Source organism: Solanum verrucosum, unplaced genomic scaffold, assembly GCF_900185275.1.
Source record: "Solanum verrucosum unplaced genomic scaffold, falcon-dt-bn FXZP01000252.1, whole genome shotgun sequence".
Taxonomy (NCBI): Eukaryota; Viridiplantae; Streptophyta; class Magnoliopsida; order Solanales; family Solanaceae; genus Solanum; species Solanum verrucosum.
This window is the reverse complement of record NW_026019988.1, coordinates 5,250,705-5,277,705: the sequence shown is the minus strand read 5'-3', so window position 1 is coordinate 5,277,705 and position 27,001 is coordinate 5,250,705. Positions and strand designations below refer to the sequence as shown.

Genomic DNA, 27,001 nt, shown 5'->3' with positions numbered 1-27,001 from the left:
TAATTTTTCCAAAATTCATCTCTATTTCTCATGATGCGAATTCAACTCTAATTAAAGGTGAAAAAATTATATCCAATATAATATGTGTGTTATTTCACATTAATTAAGCAACCATTGACAATAATAAGTAGAAAAGACAAACAAATTTCATCAAGAATTCCTATAGATATGGTGTGACAACACTAGAAAGTTATGCCAAAAAATAATAAGATTATTTTATTATTAATCAGAGATTTTGTGTTTGAATATTAAAAATAAAAAAGGGTCAAAAATATCCTTAGACTATTCGAAAAGGTTCAAATATACCCCTCAACCTCATTCACCTATTGGGTTAAAAATACCATTTCGTTCATATTTTTGATCCATTTTTACCCTTAAAACTAACACCCTTTTTATTTTTTAATTATTTTTATTAATGTTTATTACGTGGCATCTTCCTATTGGATGAACCTAAATTCCAACCCATTAGATTTTCCTTCATCTGCCCCGACCCATATCTATAGCTCCATGACCCAAACGACCCTTTAAAAAAAACATGACTAAAGCTATTTCAGAACCACCCATCAACTACAAGAAGAAGCATCCTTTATTTTTTGAGTTGGAATTTAGTTTTATTCAATAGGAAGATGCCACGTAATAAATATTAATAAAAATAATTAAAAAATAAAGGGAAAAAGGACGAATTTACCCCCGAACTTTGATAAATGGTACGTCTATGCCCTCCGTTATACTTTGGGTCCATCTCAGCCCCTGCCGTCCAATTATCGGTACACACATGCCCCTCTCACTAACGGCCCTCTCATCCTATACACGTGTTTTAATCCTAATCAACTACCCGTTTGATCATTATTCTTAACCCATAAACTAACAACCCGCCCCATAAACCCATACCCACCGGATTCCCTCTAAAATATTCAATTAAAATACCCAAATCTTCCAATCATCTCCTCCGCCGCCACCGGCGATAAAAACGAAAAATTCTGCTAATCCTTCTCGAAGTAGTAATGTGAGTATAGCTGATGTGGATTTTTCTGATGAACAGAAGTTGGATACAGAGGTGATTTCAGGGGTAAATTCTGTTGAGCCGCGGATGGATCAGGAATATAAGGCGATCACTCCTATCAATATTGTTGAACCAGTGTTGCAAATTCAAGAGTCTTCATCAGATGAAGAGAAGATCAATGCTCTATTTGAAAATCCAGCGATGGAAGTTGATGATGTTGAGGTGCAAATTCAAGAAGCTGCTGGTGAAGGAAATGGTGTTTTGGAATTTGAGAACACAATACCAGAAAATAATCTGCCTAAGGAACCAGCACACCTGCAGCAAGGTTTTATTGTTGATGTTAATGAGGACTGTAATGCATATTCGGAACTTCAAGCCAATAATACAAACTGTGTTGGACTTCTAACTGGTTGTGGGGACTCTGCAATCAGGAACAATTGGGAGCTAAATACTTTTTCTCCGATTCAAGAACATATGATTCCTGACTTTGTGAATGTCAAGTCAAATATAACTATGCCTGAAATATATGGTACTTTGGCTGAATATATGGATGCCGATGTATTGATGAATCTGGACAATAAGCTGATCAATGCTTTTGATTTTTCTAAACGAATAATTCAATCAAATTGATAGGAGGACATAAAGCTAGTCATCGGAAACTCGTCGCCGGTAGCGGCGGAGGAGGAGATGATCGGAAGATTTGGGTCTTTTAATTGAATATTTTAGAGGGAATCGGGTGGGTATGGGTTTATGGGGCGGGTTGTTAGTTTATGGGTTAAGAATAATGATCAAACGGGTAGTTGATTAGGATTAAAACACGTGTATAGGACGAGAGGGCCGTTAGTGAGAGGGGCATGTGTGTACCGATAATTGGACGGCAGGGGCTGAGATGGACCCAAAGTATAACGGAGGGCATAGACGTACCATTTATCAAAGTTCGGGGGTAAATTCGTCTTTTTTCCCAAAAATAAAAGGGTGTTAATTTTAAGGGTAAAAATGCACCAAAAAGATGAACTGAGGGGTATTTTTAACTCAATAGGTGAATGATGGGTATATTTGAATCTTTTCGAATAGTTCAACGATATTTTTGGCTGTTTTCCATATTAAAAAAGAAAACAATTTTGAATAAGAAGTGTTTCATTTTTAATGAGCCTTACCTAATTTAAACCTAAATTACTCAATATCCCAAAACAAACACCACATATCAAATACAAAATAAAGAAAAAGATTGGTGTGACATATTGTAAATGTTCTTTATTACTTAAATAAAATTGACTTAGTATTAATATTGGACCAAGTTTTTAGGGAAATATATATATTAAAGAATTAACATGAAAATAGATTAATGTGGGATAAAATTGATTATTGTTTGGGATTAAATGTTTTATATATCATTTTTCAAGTGGTGATGATACATTTATTTTCTGCCACATATTTTCTCTTGTAAAAATAAAAATTCCATCACCATCTATGCCTTTTAAATGTTAAATGGTTGGTATATACAATCTTTAATTTTTTATTCATTTACTTACTTATTTATTCCTTGACTAAGTAATCATCATAATTTTTAAATTTACAAGTCCTTGTCAAGTGCGTAACTTTTCCTTGCTATCTCTATTTGCTTTGGTGGAGGGGTTGGTGTTGGAGATTGACTTATCCTAATTGTAATGATGTGATGCGTACGTCTAGTCATTTAATTTTATTATCGTTTAAGTGTTTATTTGTATATATTTAAAATTGAAGGGTATAGTCAGTTGAAGTCAAGTTAAAGAATACGTGTATATATTATGTCTTGTTTTTATGTATATATATAGTAGATGTAGATGTTGAATCTCTTTGACTTCTTAGAGCCCGTTGGGATTGACTTAGAAGTTGGTCAAACCTACTTTTAAATCAGTTTTTGACTTCTGAAAGTGTTTGGCAAATATAAAAAATAACTTAAAATAAGTTACGAAGTGTTTGACAAGGTAAAAAATGACTTAAAATAAGTCAGAAATCAAAAGTAGGTCTCCCCCTACTTTTTATTTTTTGATTTAAAAGTCATTTCAATTTGACTTTTTATTTTTGACTTAAAAGTTATTTTTTTTAAGTCAATCCAAACGGGCTCTTAGTCGATCGAAGAAAAGATTTTTAATTCAAGTCCTTTTAATAATTACTTTTTTTTTTTGTCTCAAACTTTCAATTTATGTGATACATTTTTCTTTTTAGTCAATTTTTTTTAATAAAAAAATGACACGTTTTTATATTTAGTAACTATTTAACTGTAAAATGTCAATCTTACCCTTAATGAGATAATTCACATAAATATCTATGACTTGTTTTAAACGTCAAATTTCAAAAGTCTTTTTTTTCCCTTAAAGTCAAATAATATCACATAAATTAAGACATAGAGTCTGTGGTTTAATTAATCTTGGCATGAACCACAAGAGTCACAAAAAAGGTCATCCGAAATTCACTAGTTTAACTAATCTTAATTTATGTCGAATTGGACCCGCAAGGAAGGTAAAGCACCCACTCTAAGGGGCTTATACACACTTTTATTGATCAAACTCAAAAATTTTAAGTAAAATATAAGGAATTTCAACCATTTCATCGTAATCGTAAATAATATTCATAAACCTTTCTTGTAAAACTACTTTTAGTTCATTTGTTGGCCCTAACAACCCTAAGTCAATAGCACATGGGACATCATAATGGCCCTATTTGACTGTTCTTATTCAATAAATGTAGTAGAGCTTGCTAGACACACAACATGCTAATATCATTTGCCTCTTCTCTCTTTCGAGATGAATTCAAAATTTAAAAATAATTATTTGATTCACAATTACATATTTTTAAATAATTAATGGATTTTCCAATTATAAATTTGAGTAAAACTTACTATTAAGTTCATGTAAAATCTGTAACCAACCTTCTAGATCCGTCCTAACCTTGCTTACTTCTTATTTAGGGGTTTGGGTGGGAGTTGTTTTCAAAGAAAATTATTATATTTAGGAGTTGGAATATTGAAGCATGGGAACTTCACTCATTGCACATTGCTTGCTCCCCCACTGTTTTATTGGATTTGAAACTTGTAATTTTAGACACATATTGTATGGTGCACTTCACACCATATATTTACTACACTCTCCGTTTCAATTTATTTGTCTGGTTTTGACTTGATACGAAGTTTAAGAAGGAGTAAATACCTGTTGTGTAAAATATAGCAGATCAAATACACACCTGCAGTAGCTCAGTGTTACTATCCTTGATCACAAATATACAATTAATCGCGATCTAAAATAAGCAACTTAGAGAGAAGAATCGAGTTGTACTAGCTCATCGATACATATTATACTTCAACATTCTATAGGTGCAAAGTTGAAACGTCGCGTAATTATGTGACACAAGTTTCTTGCTATGCAACATATTGACAGTATCAATAAACACTAGTATTGCAGAAGCAAATGTTGAGAAAATTTTGTAAAACTGGGAAAAATGTTACTGATGTGCATTGAAAAAGCAAGGTTGTTGCTTTGGCAAGCACTAGTTTCTACTATACAACAAAACTAAAGGAGGGGGATGAAAGGCAAAGGCTCTCTAAAGTTTTAGAGCGTCTCTAAATCCGGTGCTGAAACTGTGTTCTAGACCTTTCTTGCCACCACCACTCGCTGGATGTCCCTTTTGCATCATCGCGACAAACTCATTGTAATCAATGCGCCCATCCTGAAAAAAAATTAGAAGAAAACTCAAATTTTTACCATGAATGAAAATTACACACTAAAGAAGCTCGTCTTTGCTCGTATAAAAATCATCATTTTATGGTAACATCATACAAAGAAGTCATTACTGCATATCCTTCAAACTTAAGTGATGATTTCGATTAAGTCATTCACAAATGCCAACAAATACCATACTGCCTTTTGAACATTTTTAGTAAGTAGCTAAGGAAGTAGTAGTATGAACTATGAATTTTTCTGGCGAAGAAACAAAGAAGAGTTAGATTCTTGATATGAACTAGCCGAACTTTAGAAAAGGACATGTCCTTTTAATTCTGATTAAAGATCATTCTCGGAGTTAAAACTGGCAGATCATGTATGCCATTTCATATTAAAATCAAGGAGAGCAAAAGTAGAACTTACATTGTCCTGATCAGCATCTCTGATCATATCTTCCAGATGGACGTCACCGATGCCAAATTCTTCACAAGCTTGTTGAAGCTCGTCTGCAGTGATGTAGCCACTTCCATCTTTATCAAAGTAAGAGAAAGCAGCAAATAGATGATCTTCTCTTTCAATTTTATTGAAATGTAATGTTGCAGCGATAAATTCCCCATAGTCAATTGTGCCGCTGTTATCAACATCTGCCTGCAATTTCAGACAAAACGAGGAGTTACATGAGGTCACTATCATTTGGTTGAGCATGAGATGTAAGAATGTCATGAGGCTAAATGAATCTTAAGATTTAAGATTATACAATTAGAAACCAACACAGAGAAAAGAGGATATTCAAAGGCCAAATCGTTCTGTCTTACTTCTTGCCCACATCGACTAGATCAAATGTAAGCTCACGAGCACAATTTTTATTTCCAATTGACTAATATTAGCTTCACACAATCTCCTTCACCTTTTAGCAATCAAACTCCCAAATATATCCGTCAGGTGAAATTCACTAATTGAGGATAGTTGTTATTGTAATTCTCAACAATCTATCCAACTACTACATATACACAAATAATTTCCTTAGACCAAAAATATAAGTAAGAAACAAGGGAATTTTTAAGTTTCTATGTGGGTCTTCCGTTTAAAATGGTGACAATATATTTCATCAGCATTAAGGAAATATTGGATACCATATTTTTACAATTCCTCTTAGCAAAAACATAAGAAATACAGTTTTTCACGTGTTCATTTTGTTACTTCCTTTCGGTAAAGAAGAGGTTGAGTAAGTAATTAACTAATTATTTTCATTATCATTATGACATAGGCATACATCTTTGTTATTTGTCTCCGGTGTACACATTTTCTTCACATGATACAAATGGCATTGAGAAATTAGCAGTGATCTTTCGTGAGGAACGTTTGGAGGAACACATGAAACTAATATTGTAGGATCTAAAACACTTCCTCCCATTTTTGCTGTCCCCCAAATACATAAATCATGTTTCTTTGCTCTTATTGCACGATCAAAATCTTATTTAAGTCGGGATATTAATTAGCTTATTTAGATTTAGATGATTCTACCCATGAAGGTTCTTGAAATAAGATCACTTACTGCTTGCATAAGATCATAGATCTCGGATTCCTTGAGATTAGCGCCAACTCTTTTTAAACCAACTTTGAGCTCCTCAAAAGTTATTTGACCACTATTGTCTGTATCAATCATCTTGAACATTTCTTTCAGACCGGCAATTTCTTCTTCAGACAGGCTTTCAGCAATGACCTGCAAGAGACGTGTGACTCACAATATTTAGCAGACTAGTTTCAATCCACAGTTTGTATGATTCTTGGACGTGTTTGTGAATCTATAGACTCACTCTCAAAGCCATCTTCTTGAGCTTGTTCATTGCAGAAAATTGTTTCATTCGACTTAGAACTGCAGAATCCAGAGGCTTATCTGGAGCCACACCATCAACTTGAACCCAACGATGGCCTACGGAGGTATCAAAATCACTCAGTAAATTTTATCCAAATTCTTATCTTGAGGAAAATTTGTGCAATAGGAAGGATTAAATTCATTTCATAGGATTCTAGGCAATACAAAATATTAACCACAAGGCTAGAGTTTTAACTTTCTCCATTACATTAGCACTATTACATGATCAATTATGAAATAGAACATATCATAGTAGGAGATTATTGAGTATTCAGTATTGGAACAAAACATGAGAAATTAGAGCACAGTGATGTACTCCCTTTGTTTCCATTTGTTATCTGCTTTGACTTAGCACAAAGTTTAAGCAAGTAGAGAAGACTTCTGAATCTTGTGGTCTTAAACATGCCATTAAAAAGTTAGAATTGAAGTGTTGCTATAAAGGGAAAGAATCATTCTTTTTCAAAGAGACTAAAAAGGAAAGTAAGACAAACAAGTAGAAACGGCGGGAATAGTATTCATATAGCCAACCCCAGATAGTTTGGGTCCTTGTCGCAATTTTGGCTGGGGGAGGAGAAAATCTGAATCCTGATCACTCAGCCTATAAGAAGCTTTATAGTTAGCATATGTGAATAACCCATGTAGAAATTTAAAACCATTTCCCACTACTAAAATTTAACCCACCATCATTTAAACAGGTAGACTTGTTAAACTCAAATATCAGATAAGACATTCTGTCGAGAATACTTACACAAGACTTCATGAGCAGTTAAACGTTTTCTGGGATCTCGAACAAGCATTCCCCTGACTAAGTCTTTTGCATCTTCTGAAATACTAGGCCATGGATCTGATGAGAAGTCAAGATCTCCATGCAGGACTTGTTCAAATATTCCTTGCTCATTTTCTGTATGATAGTATATATTAGTAAAGAGAAATCATAGAAAAAGATAAGACATCATTGGAAGAGCAGCATTTGGTTTCCATAAACCTTTTCCATTTTCCTTTTTCACTATACTTCCCTTGCTAACAAAACTGGTATAGTTTATGAAAATAGATCATATTTTGAATATGCACTTATTCTTTTTCTTTGAAACGTGTGCTTATAAAGGAAGTTCCCAATTTTCAGGTGATTGCCCTCAACGCCAACACAAAGGCAGCAAAGACTATGGAAATTTCAGCTGATCTTTTGTAAACTGCCCTTAAATAGTAAGCAAGAGTTGGAACAAAACTACTCCCTCCGTTCATTTTTACATGTCTACTATATTAAAAATAAATGTTCATTTTTTTTTATTCAGTTTAAAAAATTAAGAGATGATTTATCACTTGGTTCTTTTATCCTTGTTATTAACTATAGTTATTTCTCAATGCATTTTACAAAATATTAAATTTATTATATTCAAAGAGTAATACAATAAATTCAGCATTCTATTTATTGCTCCTTGAGGGGTGTGTCAAGTCAATACTACATGAGTAAAAATGGACAAAATGAGTATTAAATTTAGATTCTTTTGACTATTTTAGTCTATTTCATCCATTTTGGAAAATTACGATACATTATGTGTCAGGTGTGAGAACAAAATATTGAGAAGCTACATTCAAGGTGTAGGGATACTCATAATTCAGTTAGGACATAGGCCTTTTGGGGAAATATAATACAGTTTTAGAATTATCATTGGATTAGCATAGCCTGATAGTTGGTATTAGAATCAATGGTTCGACGAGATGAGTATGGAGATGACTCTGTGATGGCGTGGGACTCAGTTTATTACCTTTATCACGCCAAAGGTAGCTTGGAGAAGCAGGCGCACAATAAGAAGCTAGCTTTGGGCTCCGGTGGCCATAAATCCTTGGTCATGCGGGGTGGCACACAGTGTAACTTGAAAATTGACTCGTGGATTGTGGTGATGGGATTCATGGTACTTAATTAAAGGAGGAGATCCTGGATTGTAGTGATGGACCGTGTGAAACTTAGTTCAAGGGGGAAACTGTTGGGTGTACGATCAAAGTCCATTGGAAGGTGAAAAGATTGAGAAGCTACATATAAGGTGTAGGGATAGTCTTAATAGGGTGAGATTTTTTGGGAAAAATAGAGTAGGTTTGGCCCAAAGCGGACTTTATCACACTGAGTTGAAAATATTATTTGCCCAACACTATGCATGAAGGGAATCTTGTGATAGGATCCTATCGACTAAATGGTAATATGATTATGATAGCGCTAGCACCACGATTTAATGTCCCAGGATATGGAGTATTCAACCCAGGAGTTCTTAAATCCTTCTCCTTGTCCCGGAGAAAATTTCCCTCGAGCTTTGAGAATATCATATCATCTTTTTTCGGCTAAAATAACACAACCCGTATTTTCCTCTAGGATATTAATGGAAATGTAAAATTTGCAGAAGTGAACATATCAAATTGCAGAATAAAGAAAAGAAAACAAGTATCTTCAAATCTCACCAGCCCAGAAAGGAGGCACTCCACTTAATAAGATGTACACAATCACACCAGCACTCCAAACATCAGCTTCAGGACCATACCGTTTTTTGAGAACTTCCGGTGCAACATAATAAGGACTACCAACAACATCAGTAAATCTCTCACCTGAAAAAGGAAACATCAATAAATAGGCTGTTTCGGGAGACCAAACATAGCAACTAATGAACAACATAGCATAGAGGAGAAAGATTCAAATTGCATCAGATGGTTACACCAGAGGTTAATCAAGAGAAAAAGAAAAGGTAGCTCGGTGCACTAAGCTCCCGCTATGAGTGGGGTCCAAGGAATGGCCAGACTAGAAGGGTCTATTGTATGCAATCATACCCTGCATTTCTGCAAGAGGCTATTCCGCAGTTCGAACTTGTGACCTCCTAGTCATTACGCCAAGGCTCCCCCCTTCTATAGGTTTGTCAAGAGAGTTCAATACAATATGAATGCCAGTAAATTAGAACAAAGTGCATCTAAATCAAGATACAGTCTTGGACAAAATCCAATAGAATCTGCATTGTGAACACCGAGAACTAACACAAAAAATTCAAGAATAGTACACGTCAATTCTTATTGATCATCTTTTCTATATTATAAATTACATGCCCATTGAACTCATTAATCAAGACGGTATCTTAAAGTAGCTTCCACAAAGTAACTACAAACTAATCAAATTAAGTACCTGGTTTGAAGAAAACTGACAATCCAAAATCAATAGTTTTGAGAAGTGAATCCTCCTTCTGATCAACAAAAAGGAAATTTTCAGGCTTAAGATCACGATGCATGACGCTCAGCGAATGACAAGCTTCAACAACTCCAAAAATAGTCCTTGTGAGCTCAGCTGCTTTTCTTTCTGTATAATGCCCCCGCTGAATAATCCTATCGAAAAGCTCACCTCCAGCACACCGTTCCATAACTACATGAACAGCTACCGCATCCTCATAAGCCCCTTTTATCGATATAACATTTGGATGCCCTGCTAAGTGATGCATTATCTGAATTTCCCTTCTAACATCTTCAACATCATCATCTGTCAACAACTTCCTCTTAGCAATCGATTTACAAGCATACTCTTTCCCTGTCCCTTTTTCGACACATTTAAATGTAGTCCCAAATTGTCCTTGTCCTAATTTCTTACCTATACTGAAAAACTCTTTTAAGTTGCCTGTTTTCTTCTGTAACACAGAATCAGTCTTAAGTCCTGCACTACCTACCCTCTTCATCTCTACCGCCTTCTTAGGCTTTACCCGTTCCTCTTCCTTCTTCACTGGTTCCACTTCCTTCTGTTCAGACTTAGGCATTGTCATCTGTTCAGGTGCCCTATTTTGAACTACCACATCAGGGTCTTTCCCAGATTCTGCTGTTCCACCCCTACTACTCCCACCATTAGTGGTGGAAGCAGTGTCATCCGGCACCCGAGCCGGCCACATTGCAGCTGAAACAGACTGAAAGAACCTATTTCTAGAAATACTAGGTCCAACACAAGTGTTCCCCATTTGATACTAATTCCAAAATTCAATCTTTCAGTTCCCCAATAGTTTAATATCTTATAATTACAAACATAGCTCTATAATGGCCACTCAAAATCAACAAGATCTTGATTATTTCAATCAAATGATCAAGAAAAAGTCAAACCCTCTTCTATCAAACACAACACTAGTCAAAAAAGTACTAAAATCAAGAACTTGTTCAACTTCAAGTATAGCAAATCAAGAAACAAGATGAACCCAAAATCTTATCTAAGTAAGAACACAAGTTCATGTAATCAGCAAAATAACTATGCAACCATGGATAAAAGATTGAATAAGCAATCCAAGTAGATAAATAAATAAAAAAAAAGACAAAGCAAAAGCAAAATAATCCTAAGAAAGAGAAAAAGTTTTGATCTTTGGATAAATATTCAGAGATTTTTGTTATTACATTTGAGAAGGTCAAAGAACAGCTTAGTGACCAAGGTAGGAAAAAAAGTTGAGATCTTTTTCAGCATAACAAATGAGAATTGGTCTGTAAGGGTTTATATTATTTAATAATAATTTTTAAAAATCTAGTATGCATTATATATATATTATTTTTTATTTTTTTTGTTCCGTCCTGTATTCAATATCCACATTGAAGTTTGAATAAATTTAAATTTGTGCCGAAAAGTCCCACATTAAGGATAAAGCGCTCCAGGTGACTCCGTACTCAAGGGACTCGAACCGAAACCTCTGGTTAGGGATGAATGATACTACCTCCGTCCACTTTTATTTGTCATGTTGTGCTTTTCGAAAGTCAATTTGATTAATTTTCAAAGTTAAATTAGATTACATTAATTCGATATTATAAACAAAAAATTTAGATATTCAAAAACTATATGAAAAGTACTATAAATTGTCATTTTTCGCATATTAATATGATGAAAAAATATATCGTAAAATGTTAGTCAAAGTTCTTATAATTTGACTCTAAAAAAACAATGACAAATAAAAGTGCACAGGCGAGTATATATTTATTACAAGCTTTTCCATAAATATGGTTAGTTGCCATATAATGATAAATTAGAACAGACCCACAAGATTAACGCGTTTTGGTTGGATATTCCAAGAGGCCTAAGTTTTTCTTCATAGGATTATTTCATATTTGTGTCAACTTTGGTTGGTTTGGCCAAGATTTACTTTAATTCTAACTCTTACATTTATTTATCACACATCGTATTGTGTGGCAGGGATGAAATAGAGGTTCGTCTAGAGTCTTATATGATAAATAGGATATTGCCTTGTTTAAATTTGAAGGTAAGCTTTACAGAGTGGTTGATTAGACTGTTTTTGTTATATGGGGTGGAGTGTTGGTCAGTCTAGCACTGACATGCTCAAAAGATGCATGTTGTTGAGGGATGTTGAGATGGATGTGTGGACATATTAAGAGAGACATGATTAGTAATGAGGCTATCCGGGAGAAGGTGGGAGTGGCCTTTGTTGTGGACAAGATGGGAAAGTGAGACCAGTGGCGGATCCAGGATTTAGAGTCCGTGGGTGCCAAATAGACTTATCGATTAAATTAATTTTATATTTAATTAAATTATTTGTCTTTTCGATATATATCATAAATCAATCAATAAAATGTAAATAATAAGATATTACACTTTTATTGAGTATTTAATCAAATAAAAGAAAAGTCAAAGGAGTAATAATGTAATTAATTTAAGTCAATAACAATTATAAAAAAAATAAAAATAAAAATTGTGCCAGTGCTTGGAGCCTTTTTTTTTCTTAAAAAACGTCTGCATCAAATTTCTCAAAAAAATAGATACAAATGGGATTCGAACCCGCAACATCAGCCTTCTAAAGTTGCCCTCCTACCATGGCACCACAAGACAATTTTGTTCTGTGGGTGGCACGCTTTATATTTATATAAATATTATATATATATATACCTATGTATATATAGAGTTTCCGTCGAAGTTCGGGGGTGGCTTGACACCCCCAAACCTCTGCATAGATCCGTCACTGAGTGAGACTGAGATGATTTGGGCATGTGAAGATGAGGTGCAAGATGCTGGTTGTAAGGGGTGCACTGAGGTGTAGAGGTATACCGAAAAAGTATTGAGGAGAGGTGATAGGACATGGCACAACTTCATATTACTGAGGATATGGTTCTAGATAGAAAAGAGTGGAGGTCGCGTAGTAGGGTAGAAGGTTAGTAGGGTTAGAGTGTTGTTTTGCCTTGCTTTTGTTATTTGTCGATATATATATATATATATTAGGTATTGTGTTTCAATTATCACGTTGTTTTGTCGTTAGTATTGTTTGTCTTGTAGGCTATAATGTTGCTTTTCGTATTAACTGTTATGTTTTATTTATTATTTTCTTTTTCTTTTACTTGAGTTTGATGCACTTGAGCTGAAAGTCTTTGGGGAACAACTTCTCTATTTCCACGAGATAGTGATAAGGTCTTCGTACACTCTATCTACACACCCCATTAAGTGAAATTTCACTAGGCGTTATTGTTATTATTGTTGCCTTTTCCCAATTTAATGAAAAGGATTATTAGTTGGTTAATTTCTCAGATGGTCACTCAATTAATAGTTACCATCTTAGGAGGATGTAAATTGACTTCCCTCGAACAAAGACAACTCTTTATCCTACATAACCTTATGTTATTTAAAAAGACAGATTATGAAGAAACAATGAAGGCGGATAAGAATAATCTTTTTTAGAACATTTGATATCTCGAACTAATCGATTAATTCATATTTGCGTTTGTAACACTTATTTAAGGGGGAAATACTCTCTATCACAAATTTCTCCATTATCAAAATTTGAAGTCAAGACTCTAATTAATGGAATGATATCCAAAATTGGAGTGAAGTCTATTATATTATCTTAGTTTGGAGTGAGATTATGAAAATTAATACGCAATTATCTTATCTCATTACTATAATTTTATGTTGTTGAAAAAACGAGAAAAATATCTTTAAAAAAATTAAGAGTGAGTCAAAACTTAAGAGTAACAAGATCTCTTTTGTTTGACCATCAGATATTTTGAATTTGAATTTGATTAATTCAAGATTCACGTTGTATAAATTTTATTTAATTGAAAGCACTTCCTATCACATATTTTTTCATTTCATGAGTCGAGATTGAGATTCCGCTTAAGAGCAAAGCCACTATTTAGCTACGGATTTGACATAACCAATTAACATTGGTTTAAACTCTCTATTTTTATTTAAAAAAATTCATTCAATGTGTATAAATATATACAAAACTAGCGAGCCAAGAAAATGTGCTCAAAACACATGAACTAAAAAGAATTACAATCTTTCAAAAGCAATCTCGTTTAAGTCTGTTAGGAGAGTGAACTTCATCTTCTTGAACGCATTTCCCTAAATTATTTGATCTTCATTACATTTGTATTCTTCTTTTGCTAGGAAATCGACACATTGATTCGCCTCTCTTCAGATATGTTTGATAGAGGTTTTGTTGATATTCAATAAATATCTACAGTATTCAACAATAGCACTAAGAGGATGATATTGTATTTTCTTATTCTTAATCAGCTTGATAGCACGTAGACAATCAATTTCCGCCTCTATAGTTAGCCTTTTACGTTCCAACAATTCTGCAATAAAATTTATCGTGAATTTCACCTTACCTGAATCACTTTTCGTGATCACCTTTAAAAATTCCTCCAAAAACAATTTTTTCACACTATGTTTTGTCACTACCATCAATGTTCTACTTTATTAATACTATTTTTTCTTTTTCCTAATTGTGTCATTATAGTTGAAATTAAATAATTGAAAAAATAGTGGTGTGGGCCTACGCAAAATCCACAATTGTTGCCGGCAAATACGCAGAAATATCAATACACAAAATGCAATTTTATGTATCAGTATTTAATAAACAAAATAATTTAAAATTATAAAAGTGCAAAATAAAATAAAAAATATGTATCATTTTATCATAATTAAATAATACACGTTAGTGAAAACCTCCTCTACTTGAAAATTACATGATCAAAATTATTATTTATTTTTATATATTAAATCTCGTTAGTGAAAATTTTGACTCCGCTATTAATCGTATTCATGATGCATGAGCTCCTTTACCATGATTTTCCAACCTACTTTCATAAATTATAACGTAGAGAAATTGGTTTTACTAAGACGGCAAGTAATTATTTATTCTTGTCATGTTTATTTGTGCTCCTATAAAAAATAAAATAAAATAATTCTGCAAAGTGTAAACTCTTATTTAAAAAATCTACATCTAGATATAAAATAAAAGTAAGAAGAAAAAAATAATTGGGAGCATTTCCGTTCTCATGGATCCTATACGATGCGAATCTGAATTAGTCAAACCTAAGTACAGGTTTGATGATTTGACAAACAAAACACAACATAATAGAGACCAAATTATGCATATAATAAGTAGACAAAAGAGTACATAAAACCTGAGAAACTGTGAAAAAACCAGAAAACTTCATCTAACAGCCAACATATTCGATGAAAAATATCGTTACAATGATATAGTACACCTCGATAGTTGACGATATATTACATTTCAATTAATCAAAACGAAAAAAAATCGAATATACAACACGCGACACGCAACATCAGTTGATGATGTTACTTCCACTGCTAGAGAAACATTACAATTTTTGTGTATTCACTTCATTTTATAGCGAATAGTCACATTTTTAACAGTGCAGATAACATTCATTACCGATGAACGAGCATCTCTTCCATCACATCTCAATGTCTTCCAGCTCCGGCAAAGGAAAACGAAGGATTGCAGCAATGCCGGTTAGCTGTGTCAGTTCTGTGACGAAAACCAAAAGTTGTTTTAATCAGCCTTGCCATATATGCAGTACAGAACGTGTGTTCGTAGGAAGGAGAAAGATTTGAAGTGAGTGTGACAATAAACGTGTGCACAGAAGGGAAATACGATTCAAAGCATTACTAGGGGCCAACTTAAATAAATTCCGACTGGGAAAGGCAGAGATGTAAATGCTGGGAGGAAAAAGAAATTAACAGGAACTGTATATACTCACGTTCTCCGGAAACATGCATTGATGAGAAAATGAGAGCAGTACCACCCGAATCCTTGACTGAATCGACCAGATTAGCATACTTTTTCCTCGTTTCTACATCAGAACTCCTGTCAACAGATCAAAAGAAGTAAGATATTTCTCATGTACAATATCAACCAACTATATATACAGAGAACGAGTGAAATGACCCATATATAATTGATTGAGATATGAAGATAAAAAGTTAAACATGTCTACATATTATCCTATGAACCAAAGATGTGAATTTTAAAAGCTAAGCACGTAAAAAGAGATACTTATGAACTAGAAATATGCCACGAGTTGCAAATTTAGTATCAAGCTATATACAGTTTCATTTTTGTTGCTCGTAAAAGCCCATTAACCTGGGACCATAAGATACTCACCTAAAGAGCTCGTCGGTAATGAGAAGTGTCTGAATAGCCATTCGCTCATGGGCAACTTCAACATGCTTTGGTCCATAGCATGCACGATCAGGATCCTAGAAAAGTCCCAATAAAGTAACTTTAATTTTCATAAGTTTCGGGGAAAGGAACACATTACAGGGATCTCTTGTTGACAACTGGAAGTAAACTTCATGCATGGTAGCTCATTAATATAAATGTTAAGAGATTCAGAAAAAAGGACATGACATACATTTATTGCAAGAAGTTCTAAAAAGAGAGGGAAAAAAGTTTTCAAATAAAGGTGTTAGTTATCCTTCTTAGTTACTTCGGAAAGCATGAAAAGCGGCATCATAAATATCCCATTAATATCATAATTCATGAAATATGCAGGGCGGGGGGATTCAAACAGGCACTCACTCTTGCAAAAGACCTCTACATCTAACATCCCTAAATTATGTAATGTAACTCTAGTTTTTAGACCTAAATATCCTTAAAACCAGGAAATCAAGCACAAATATTTTTAATTAAGACTTCCTTATCGTATTTCTGTCTGCAAAAAAGCTAAGGAGAGGGCACATCAGATGAGAAATTCTCTCGTATCAATATGGCCAAAGTATTGCAGAGAGATACTCCTATTACTACTGTAAAATTGCACATAAAATCAGTAGATGAAAGTACACAACTGAGATGCCCTAAAATTTAATAGAAGTTCAAAGTTGTTGATGATTGGATATCTGAGAATTATGACGGATCCTTGCTGAAAACAAATTCAACCAAGATAGGTTGCACATGAATTTTCAGCATTCAATTGGTAGAAAGGCCTGAAAAAAAGGCACACATAGAGATAACAATATCACCAGCTGCCCATCATAACACAACGTGTCTGTTCTTAATCTTGAAATATTTCAGATTAGTCCACCTTGATCTCCTTAAACAGGGATATCCGTCATGCATAGTGAAACACCTCGACTTTTATTTGAAACTCTCAGGCCTCTTACAGAACCCAAGATAACAGATAAACACCGAAAAAAGCAAACAAATAAATTCAAAACCAAACAATCTGTGTGTACTCTTAGCATATGATAGATAAAAATCTGAAACATCCAACGTTATTAAGAAAAATATAAATAGAACATTGAGACCAAGGATAGAACCTAACATTTGAAAGCATGTTGAAAAAATCCTTTAGGGCTTGAACCTGATTAAGATTGGAAGAGAAAAGAAAACTGTTATTCTCAAAGAGTACGAAAAAAGACTTGAACAAACACAAGAATAAAGATTAAAGATCATATTAAGTTGGGCAAGGGTCATAAGGTACCTCTTTGGCAGCTTTTGTATCTTTTATCATACTCATTACATTTGGGGCATCCATAACCTCTTTCAAACTATGTCTGTAAACCAGGAAAAAAAAAAACTCTCGGGCTTAAACACCCGTGCTGGATAATAATTGAACTCTTACATATCAACTACAAATAGACACATAATAAAGGTGATTTGTACTAAAATAGCAGTACTGACGAGAGAATTGTGTACACAAAAATGTAATTGCAACATATTAGTCAGTTCTAGACTAGCACGCACGTCTAACATCATATGGTTTGCACAAAAATGTATTGACAAAGTATCGTTTTGAGATGTCAGATGAGGGGATGAAGGGCAAGGAGAGAGAGAGAAAGAGAAAGAAGGGCATACTTGTATCCCGAGGTTGTATGGACAAGAAGTATGCGTGACTTATTTTCTATTATAGGTCTTAGTTGCTTCCTCTCGGCTTCCAACAACAGGTGACGATGAAACTGATCCTGCACATTCAACCCAAAAAAGGTTGAATATCACAACTGAATTAACATATGCATAGTACAGATATAATTAGATATGCATGCTCTTTCCCTTGTAACATAGCATAAAAGTATGACTAGCTAAGAAGTGTAACTATACAAAAAAGAAACAAAAAATACCTTGGTGAATCCTGGACTTGCAATCACAGCACAGCGAACTACTTTGAAATCAACATGCTTGACAAAGGCCTGCAACAGAAATAAGAACCTGTAACATATTGCTTATGGACATTAAGCAACATCAAGAAAGTTGGCAAAAGCCTACCTGTAGAACATTGTCAAAGAATTTATTTAACGCCTGCAAATCAAAATTAAGAACACAATTTCACTTGACGTCATGTTCAAAATAATTAATTAAATTATACAAGGCTGAAACAAAAGGAGACTTACCTTATCATAACCTGCAATAGCTGGTCCATGCTTGCGTGGTATAGAAGTCTCTATACGAGAACGGGTAATAGTCACGCTGTTCAGACAACAGTAACAAGTACATAAGGTTAAATTATGCCGTACAATCTAGCTAACACTTAACTTAGCCTCAACATATAAGCCCGCAATAGAAAATCTGACATTTACATTCGACTTACTATTACATCTTGTTTAAATACAAGAAAAGAGATGCTCAAGATTTGTTTAAAACTTGTATTCATAGGACTACGAGATTGTCAAGCTTACCTTTTACCAATGAGAAGAATGTGTGCCAATCCTTCTTGCATCAGAACCACAGCCAGATCAGCACTTGCAGATGGATCTGAATCATCAAAATGGAAAACCGTATTCAGCATATTGAAACGGTAAATCTAAGAGCAGTACAAACACATATCCATGTTGGAAGCAATACAGCTGAATATCAACAATTATATAGGGAAACTTCTCATCAGTTCAACAGCACTCTGCAACACACATGTAATTGCACAAATAATCATGTTCTCACTGCAGTGTACGAGTGGAGAAGAAAACCTCTGCAAAATAAGGGCTAAAACACACCTAGACTGAAACAATCTATCTAAGAATAATGCACCTATAAAGCGGTTTCATAATCATGTCAATGTACTAAAAAGAAGTATCTACATGTTATAAAACTTGATAAGTTATGGATGAAAAGTCAGGCTATGAACTAAAATGCCTAATATTGCAGATAATGTTAATGGCAACACTTGAACAAATAAAAATATAACTTTGTTAAAGTGCACTGTGAAAAATACCAGAAGCTTGACGAAGAACCTCCCGTGCCAGTGAGTCCCAGACCACCTAAATTAGATAATGCAAGTCAGAACTAATATAAGTGTAAACTTTCGTATAAATCAACTCTGTTCAGGTAAGACTAAGATTGAAACAAACAAGATGCTCATAAATTTGCTAAACAAATAGAATATACAAAAATAATAGGGAAGATGACATAGGAAAAGAACGATCACTTTGAGTTACTACTAAACAAAGAAATTCAAAATAATTAGTGTACATGCATAGATAGGATTATACATAAACAAAAGTTTTAAACAAAAGCACGCATACCTTCTAAGAAATTTTATTTTGATAAGTGTATACCCTTTAAGTAATAAATTTAGCAGTAAAAGAAATTATGGAAAATCTCATTCGGCCTGTACCTGATCCACATAATTTCAAGTTCACCTGTAATTCTTAGCCCAGACATTTATAGGCATTTATATTTCGATTGGAATACTCCTCAATTTCCTATAGAAACCTCTAGTAACAACTACAAATGATTATCTCCTAATTCATTTTCTATGACTCATTTAGCCTCTAATAAAAAGACACTTATTTCGTTATACTTGATCTATGCAGCAACTTTGTATGATGCAGAAAAAAAATGAGGAAATTATACCAAATTTCATGTACTCCTATGTATACGAGAAGAATTTCCCCTACCTGAACTTAGATTGTTGCATCGCTTAAGTATATATTACCTAGGCTACACAAACCGTCACATATCTTATCATGCCTCAGCCCTACCTGTGTTAGACGAACTAGGGGGCATAGATCCTTCAAACTACAAAGAAACAAGCTGAGAAAATAAACTAGCCCCCTCAGTACATTGGGTATTTGTTGTTCTCACCAAAGTCCACATAATGTATAACATAGGAGTTAATAATAGCTTTTGTACACTTGTTTATGAGAAATCAATGACAGTATACTTTGGGTTTCCTTTTTTGGTGTCTGCTGAAAAATGTGTAGTTATTTCTTGGCTTATTTGGCATGGAATTGGTCATGACGATAACCAGGGTGGAATCATCATTAATGTAGAAGGGTTGCTCCATCTAGAGACAGCAAGGAGGTATCGTATGTACACCTTTTGTGCAGGGTGTGAACTTCGTCAAAGGACAGGAACACGAGATGCCTCAAAGGGGTGTCAGCAGCGGGACAAATGAAATTTAGTTGCAAGTAACTGCACCCAAGGGGTATGGTCTAGCGGTCAATGAAGTGAGTTAAGAGTCATAAGATCTTAGGTTCAAACCCAACCAGAGGCGAAATACACTAGACAATTTCTTCTTATTTGTCAAAACCTTGATGGAAAGAGTTACCCGGTAGGCGGTAGCTGTGTTGGTGGAACAGGTCGAAGTGTGCACAAACTAGCCCGGATACCAAGGTTATTAAAGAAAAGTAAGGTAATCTGTTCTCTTCTTCTTTTTTTTCCGGTGGTTTATAATAATAATGTAAATTACATGAATAACTTTACAGATTTTTTGTTAGAGCCTAAATTGCGCGGGCTCTTCACTTTCGATGCCGCACCGTGTCGGATACTCCAAAATACACTATTTTTGGAGAATCCGACATGCAGCCGTTGACATATTTGAAGAGTCTGAGAAATATAGGTTAGAGCTGCAATCCTAAAGAACATATATCACCAGCTTGATAGCTTTTGAAGTGCAAATAATATACCTCAAAAATTTTAAAAGAAAACAGAGTGATAGGTGGAAAAGAATCAAACACAGCATTGTACCTTTCTTAGCACAAAAGGTCTGTGTTGCTCAATTTCCAGAGTGTGAAAGGCCCCTATCTGCAATAAAATAATTAGAGATTTTTGTTGCAGCATCAATGTTAGGAATTTATCCAAAAGGATTAAGTTGAAGAATACACACCTTTACATGTTCATTCTCCAGAATATTCTTCCCACGAATACGCAAGGCAGAACCTTCTTTGTCATACTCCACATTCTAAAATACCAAATTAATTATATTATACCACATTGGAATGGAATATACTCAAATAAAAACCCTAGAAAGAGCGCTATCTATTTCCTATTTTCCGGTCACATTACAATTGTCATCATTACTATGGTAACAAAATTATCAATGTCGCATTTATTGAGATTCGTTGGAAATGGAGCATTGTTATGTGACAATCTATCATGTATATTTCATATACAGGTTGTATTGATGATATCCTCAAAATTCATCAAACTGCCCAAAAATCGTTCATCTCAACCACATTGGAAAAGGAAGACAGAGAAAAGTATCCTCTCTATCCTTAGTAGATTCTTCTCTATAGTTAATTGATTTCAAAGTTTTATCTTTCAATTTCTCTTAAAACACCTTATGCTGGAAGCTAAGACAAAGTTCTAACCAAGGCCTACACCCCACAACTGAATGATGCTGGCTGTCTAATATATCCTTACCTCAACTTTAATTTCCAATTTCAGTTTCACTCGTTCAGCATCTCTTCCTCCAGAAGCAGCTTCCCTTAGGACCTTCCTACAAGAAATTACAAGCAAAAATCAACCAGCTTCCAGTAGGTTGTGTTGTGATAAGCAAAACCGTGTTAACAATCAGCAAAGACCCACATAGCATAATTTGCAAAAGAAAGTTGCTCTCAACATTAAAAATGAGTCTTCACCGTAAGCTTTAAGCAACAAATATAACTATACTATTATCAACCTGTGCAATCAGTAAAGACTCACTATGCTCAAAATCCATATTCCTTTTAGTAACATTGTCATTCACAATTTCAGCAAACAACAATAACAACAACACCTCAGTCCAAGCAAGTTCAGGTCGTATATATGAATCCTCACTGACCATGTAACTCCATAGTTCATGTAACTCATCTCAGGCCAATTTAGACAAATTTAACTAGAATTTAGCACAACTCGTGATTAGAGTCTAACTATCTATAGATTACTTTCGCAAATCACAGAACACAACATTTTCCAACAATTAGCTAATCAACGAATAAAACAACAAAATTGATGCAGAAATTAAGACATTTACGAGAACGAGAGCAATTAATATGTTGTCCAAAAAACATAATTTTCAATCAACTCAACAGGATGAGAAACATGCATCAAATTAACAAGTGTAGAGAATCAACTAAGTAGTTACAAACAAAGTGAAAAGCTCCAACCTTCCGAATGAACAGAATTTGATTCTAATTAGCAAGTGACGTCCATATTCAAGATAAAGATTCCATCTTTCATGATTAAAATTATTTTTTTTAAAAAGAAGGCAAGACACTAGCTTTTGAGTAATTCTTGTAGCACCGATGAGATACCAAATACTTCCCCCATTTCAATTTGTTTATCTTACTTTCCTTTTTAGTCTGTTCCAAAAACGATGTCTCTTTCCTTATTTGGCAACTCTTTCATTCAACTTTCCACCTAGCATATTTAAGACCACAAAACTGAAGGGAATTTTCGTACATCCCACGTATCTTTAGTTTACGACCATGAGATTCAAAAGTCGATATTTATTTCTTTTTTTAAAACTCATGGCAATTGAAAACTAGACAAACAAATTGTAACGGAGTGAGGGAGTAATATAAACAAGGTGCTTCTTATAGTAAAAACATGTTTTTCTACAAATTCCCAAACTTTCGCACACGAATAAAAATTACTTATTTATCCTAAAATAATGCTAAGACCTCACAGTAATGAAATTGAGCAAAATTGCAATACCTAACAGTAACAGCTAATACAGTATCACCTTCAGCTATCAGATTATAAGCAACCCATAGATCATCAGCTTCTTCTGCAATTATCTGTATAATACATGAAAATAAAAAATACCCAAATCAATTTGATCGTTTTCTTCATCTGGGGTTTCAAAAAATCACGAAAATTACTCGAATTATAGATTTTAAAAAACAATTATAGAGAAAAAAATATTACCTTTACGCTACCAGGGCCATCAGGAACAAAGTCTCTACGAACAATCTTCATATTGAATGAAACAAATTTATCAACTTAATGGAAAATTCGATAATTTTGCATGTAAATAGCGGAAAAAAGAGGAATTTAAAGAACTTTTTATAGATTTTTTTTTTCTTAAGAGATTTGCTTCAGTTCAATGGAGAAGTTGCAGGTTTTAACGGTTTGTGTCCTTTTAGAGACTTTTTATGTTTAGGTTTTTCTAACCTTGGTGAAGAGGGACTTCAGTTTTTTTCTTTTTTTGGAAAAATGACCAATATACCCTCAATTTTCGATTTAAAAAAAAAAAAAAAAATTGTTTTAAAAATGTTTTATATATATTTGTTGTGTTATATATGAAGTTTCTTTTTCGTTAACAGATTTATATTTATTGAATTTTTTTAAAAAGGAGTATTTTTTTGGAAACTTACATAAATATACTATATTAAGAAAATATTTACCATTTATAGCAATAATATTTTTTTACTTGATAATTTTTAGTACATTTATAATACAGTTTTAATACATATTACATAGAACAATTTATAAAACACATATAATACAAGTTTTATTGATGGATAATATATTTATCACACATTTTAATACATTTATAATACAATGTGTCAATATCTTACCAAACAAACATAATATATTATAAAACAGTTATAATATATATTTCATACATAATTCACTTTTAATACATATTACATTTATCACAGTATTATTATATATTGCTATAAATGGTAATAAATAAAAAGTATTACTAAAATCAATAGTTATTTATTAAAAGGTATCCATTCAAGTAATTTTTCCTATTTTGTTTAATGTTATATGACTTTAAAAAAATTATCTCAACTATTTTTGGTTTACCTCTTCCACTTGATCAGAAAAATAAATCAATTTATGTCATACTTAGTTATAAAATTAGGAGGGAGATTGATGATGATGTTATCTTAGTATTGAAACGGGTGGATGAAACAGAAGTTTGCATCTAGAGTCTTATGTGATAAAAATATGTCATCAAAAGCTTAGTATTAGTTAGTCAAAAAAATTCACATGTCTAGAAAATGAACGTGGCAAAAATAAGAATATTGAGATGGACGTGCGTGTATTTTAGAAGAAATAGGATCGAGAATGAAGTTATTGGGGACAAGGTGAGAGTGGTTTATGTGGTGGACAGGATGAGGGAGGTGAGACTAAGAAGGTTTGTGCATGTGAAGAGAAGATGCATGGATACCCTAGCGAGGAGGTGTGAGAGGTTGGCTATAGTGAGTATCATGAGAGGTGGAGGTAGATCGGAAAGATTTTTGTGGGAGGTAATTAGACTGAATATGTCACTGCAGCTTATCGAGAACATGACCGTAGATACAAAGACATAAAAGTTGAGGATTTTCTACGCCAACAAAGGATTTAACAAAAACAAACTCTCTACCTTCACAAGGTAGGGTAAGGTTATGTACACATCACTCTATTTAGACTCCATTCGTGAGATTACGTTGAGTACGAGTAAATTAGCAAAGAGGACTTCTCCTAGTATAAACCTCTAGTTTTTTTTCGTTTTGGTCCATGTTGGGCCTATGAGAAAGCCATTTGAATTTTGAAGGCCAACCATGACATTGGGCCTAACATTGAGCCAACCATGACATTGGGCCAACCATAACTTCACAGTTCACATATATTCACTTGAATTTCGTTTTGTTGTCTATTTTTCATGTTCAAGAATGATGTATAATTTAGTGATGGATTCAAAAGTTTAAATTTATGTATTTTCAATCATATATTTTTTAATTTATTAGGCTTGAAATACATTATTTATCCTACTTATACATATTAACATAATTTTTTTAATACAAATATAGGGTCTAAATCAGAGTATCTAGGATTTCGAAAGGATTAGTGCACTATTTTGAAAAAATGGATCTACTGTACAAATTTGACTGATTTGACCTTTAGATTCTTCACATTGAACCCGTTAAATTTTTAAAGATATAAGTCGTGTACATATATATATATATATATATATATATATATATATATATATATATATATATATATTTGAGAATTACCAATATAACATATTTGAGAATTTTGAAAGATTAAAACAAAAAAAAAATGAACCGCCAAAAGTGTTACCAATAACTATTTGGAGAGGTACTGTTGCTCAATTTTAGACATGAAGAAATAAGGTAGATATAAGACTTAATTTATGAACTCACTTAGAGAGGTGAACTCAATTATCATCGCATTATATGATATTTAAATGTGAGTTTGCACATTTATATTTAAGTACTACAACAACAACACATTTAATATAAGTATTTTTTTTAGAAAAAATATAACACTACTATATATGATTTTGAGAGAGGAGCGTGGATTCACGAAAACCCATAGATGCCCCCCTCCACCTCTCCCAGATACGTCCCTACTAAACTTATTAAGTAGGCGTTTGGCCATGCGATACCATATCACGATATGGTATCGTGAGATGGAATCAGCGTTTGGACATGCGATTTTACGCTGATTCCATCTCATGATTCCATAGCATTAGAGGTGATACCATATTCTCCAAAAACCATGATATGGAATTACACATGATTTGAGATATTTTAATACAATAATTGATCTATGAGTTTATATTTTGTTAAAACAACCCCACATTTATGGGTACTAACTATTTGTTTCATATGTAAATAAAATTTATAATCACATCATTACTTTTAAAAATTTAATATTCTCACCGACATAAAATTTATTATCCTCACCAACATATAGTCACTTTAACTGACACCTCACGATTGTAAAATTTCAATCACATTAATAAATTTATTTTATGGCCTTAATATAAGTGCACATTTATATTTTATGTGTAAGTTATTAGTATTTAGTTACATATTTCCTATCAACTTTGTTTAAAGAGATAATATTTATTTTATGACTTTGCATTGTCTTGGAAGCACTATTTTTATTACTCTTACAAACATTATTTTTATGAAGTGCATTCTATAATGCTTCCAATTTATTTTACGTTCACTAAACTAATATTGATGTATGTTTTATTTAGTAGGATTGTGTTGGTGCAATTGATGGAACATATATAGAAGGGGAGGTTCCTAAAGTGGTGCAACAAGCATATCGTAATCGCAAAGGAAGAACATCAAAAAATGTCTTATGTGCTTGTGATTTTGATATGCGATTTACCTTTGTTGCTGCTGGTTGGAAAGGTACTACACATGATAGTAAAGTACTTGATAATACACTTGTTGAACCAACGTCACAATTTTCACTTCCGCCACATAGTAACTTTAAATTAATCCTTAGAATAAATATTATTTATTTACACAAAGTTGTCTCATTTATGTCACATATGCTTTTAGTAATTCTTTATAAAATGTTTTTTGGTAGATAAATATTATGTTGTTGATGCTGGTTTTCGAAACACAAAAGGATTTTTAGCTCCATACAAAGGACTACGCTATCATTTGCAAGATTACCGAGGAAGTGAAAGAGAGCCTCAAAATGCCAAAAAACTATTTAATTATAGGCATTCATCTCTGCGCAATGTGATTAAACGGACTTTTGGAGCTTGAAAAAATAGATTTAAAATACTGAAACAAGGCATGAACCATTATGATATTGATACAAAAGTGAAAATTGTCATAGCTTGTGCAATGTTACATAATTATTTGCGAGAATACCAAAGTAGTGATGAAATATTTATGGTCTATGAACATGAAATTATAGTTGCGGAGGATATCGACCAACAAATGGCTCAAAGGAACAATGTTGGTTCATCTTCTCGGTCACATGATCGAGAAATGCAAGTTCAACGTGAGGAAATTGGTCGTACTATGTTGGAGGATTATATTAAAGACTAGTACACTACAATTTATGTTCAATTTTTTTTATTAAATTAAAGTTAGATGAAACAATTACTTAAGTGGAGAACAAATAACTTTGTAATAATTTATATGCAATTTTATAATTTTTTGTTTATTTGATAAGATTGAATAAACAATTGGGGCTATTTTAATAG

General features: G+C 33.3%; 2 protein-coding genes across 2 annotated transcripts; both read right to left on the bottom strand.

Moving 5' to 3' along the window:
* Window positions 1–4,468: 4,468 nt before the first annotated feature.
* Window positions 4,469–11,051, bottom strand: LOC125819090 (calcium-dependent protein kinase 1-like). Its single transcript, XM_049498605.1, has 7 exons — window positions 9,738–11,051; window positions 9,029–9,172; window positions 7,326–7,478; window positions 6,519–6,634; window positions 6,257–6,424; window positions 5,125–5,349; window positions 4,469–4,708 (listed from the first exon to the last, which is right to left on the bottom strand). The coding sequence occupies exons 1-7, from the start codon at window positions 10,549–10,551 to the stop codon at window positions 4,583–4,585; spliced, it is 1,746 nt and encodes a 581-aa protein (XP_049354562.1). The 5' UTR covers window positions 10,552–11,051; the 3' UTR covers window positions 4,469–4,582.
* Window positions 11,052–15,000: 3,949 nt separating this feature from the next.
* On the bottom strand, window positions 15,001–23,182 carry LOC125819099 (protein PELOTA 1). The gene is made up of 16 exons (XM_049498615.1): window positions 22,951–23,182; window positions 22,738–22,820; window positions 21,463–21,538; window positions 20,927–21,001; window positions 20,788–20,844; window positions 19,031–19,076; window positions 18,501–18,576; window positions 18,216–18,291; window positions 18,091–18,123; window positions 17,946–18,014; window positions 17,683–17,789; window positions 17,309–17,381; window positions 17,150–17,188; window positions 15,991–16,085; window positions 15,587–15,693; window positions 15,001–15,354 (listed from the first exon to the last, which is right to left on the bottom strand). The coding sequence occupies exons 1-16, from the start codon at window positions 22,999–23,001 to the stop codon at window positions 15,281–15,283; spliced, it is 1,137 nt and encodes a 378-aa protein (XP_049354572.1). The 5' UTR covers window positions 23,002–23,182; the 3' UTR covers window positions 15,001–15,280.
* Window positions 23,183–27,001: the final 3,819 nt, after the last annotated feature.

What these genes read in the sequence shown, in the direction of transcription:
- LOC125819090 (XM_049498605.1), bottom strand. Translation starts at nt 10,551, where the DNA reads ATGGGGAACACTTGTGTTGGACCTAGTATTTCTAGAAATAGGTTCTTT. An exon ending in AGTGCCTCCTTTCTGGGCTG is followed by an intron (nt 7,479 to 9,028) that starts GTGAGATTTGAA and finishes ACTATCATACAG; the next exon opens with AAAATGAGCAAGGAATATTT. An exon ending in TCTATGATCTTATGCAAGCA is followed by an intron (nt 5,350 to 6,256) that starts GTAAGTGATCTT and finishes CTGAAATTGCAG; the next exon opens with GCAGATGTTGATAACAGCGG.
- LOC125819099 (XM_049498615.1), bottom strand. Translation starts at nt 23,001, where the DNA reads ATGAAGATTGTTCGTAGAGACTTTGTTCCTGATGGCCCTGGTAGCGTA. An exon ending in TCTTTGACAATGTTCTACAG is followed by an intron (nt 18,015 to 18,090) that starts GTAGGCTTTTGC and finishes TTTCTGTTGCAG; the next exon opens with GCCTTTGTCAAGCATGTTGA. An exon ending in AATGCATGTTTCCGGAGAAC is followed by an intron (nt 15,355 to 15,586) that starts GTGAGTATATAC and finishes TTTTCGTCACAG; the next exon opens with AACTGACACAGCTAACCGGC.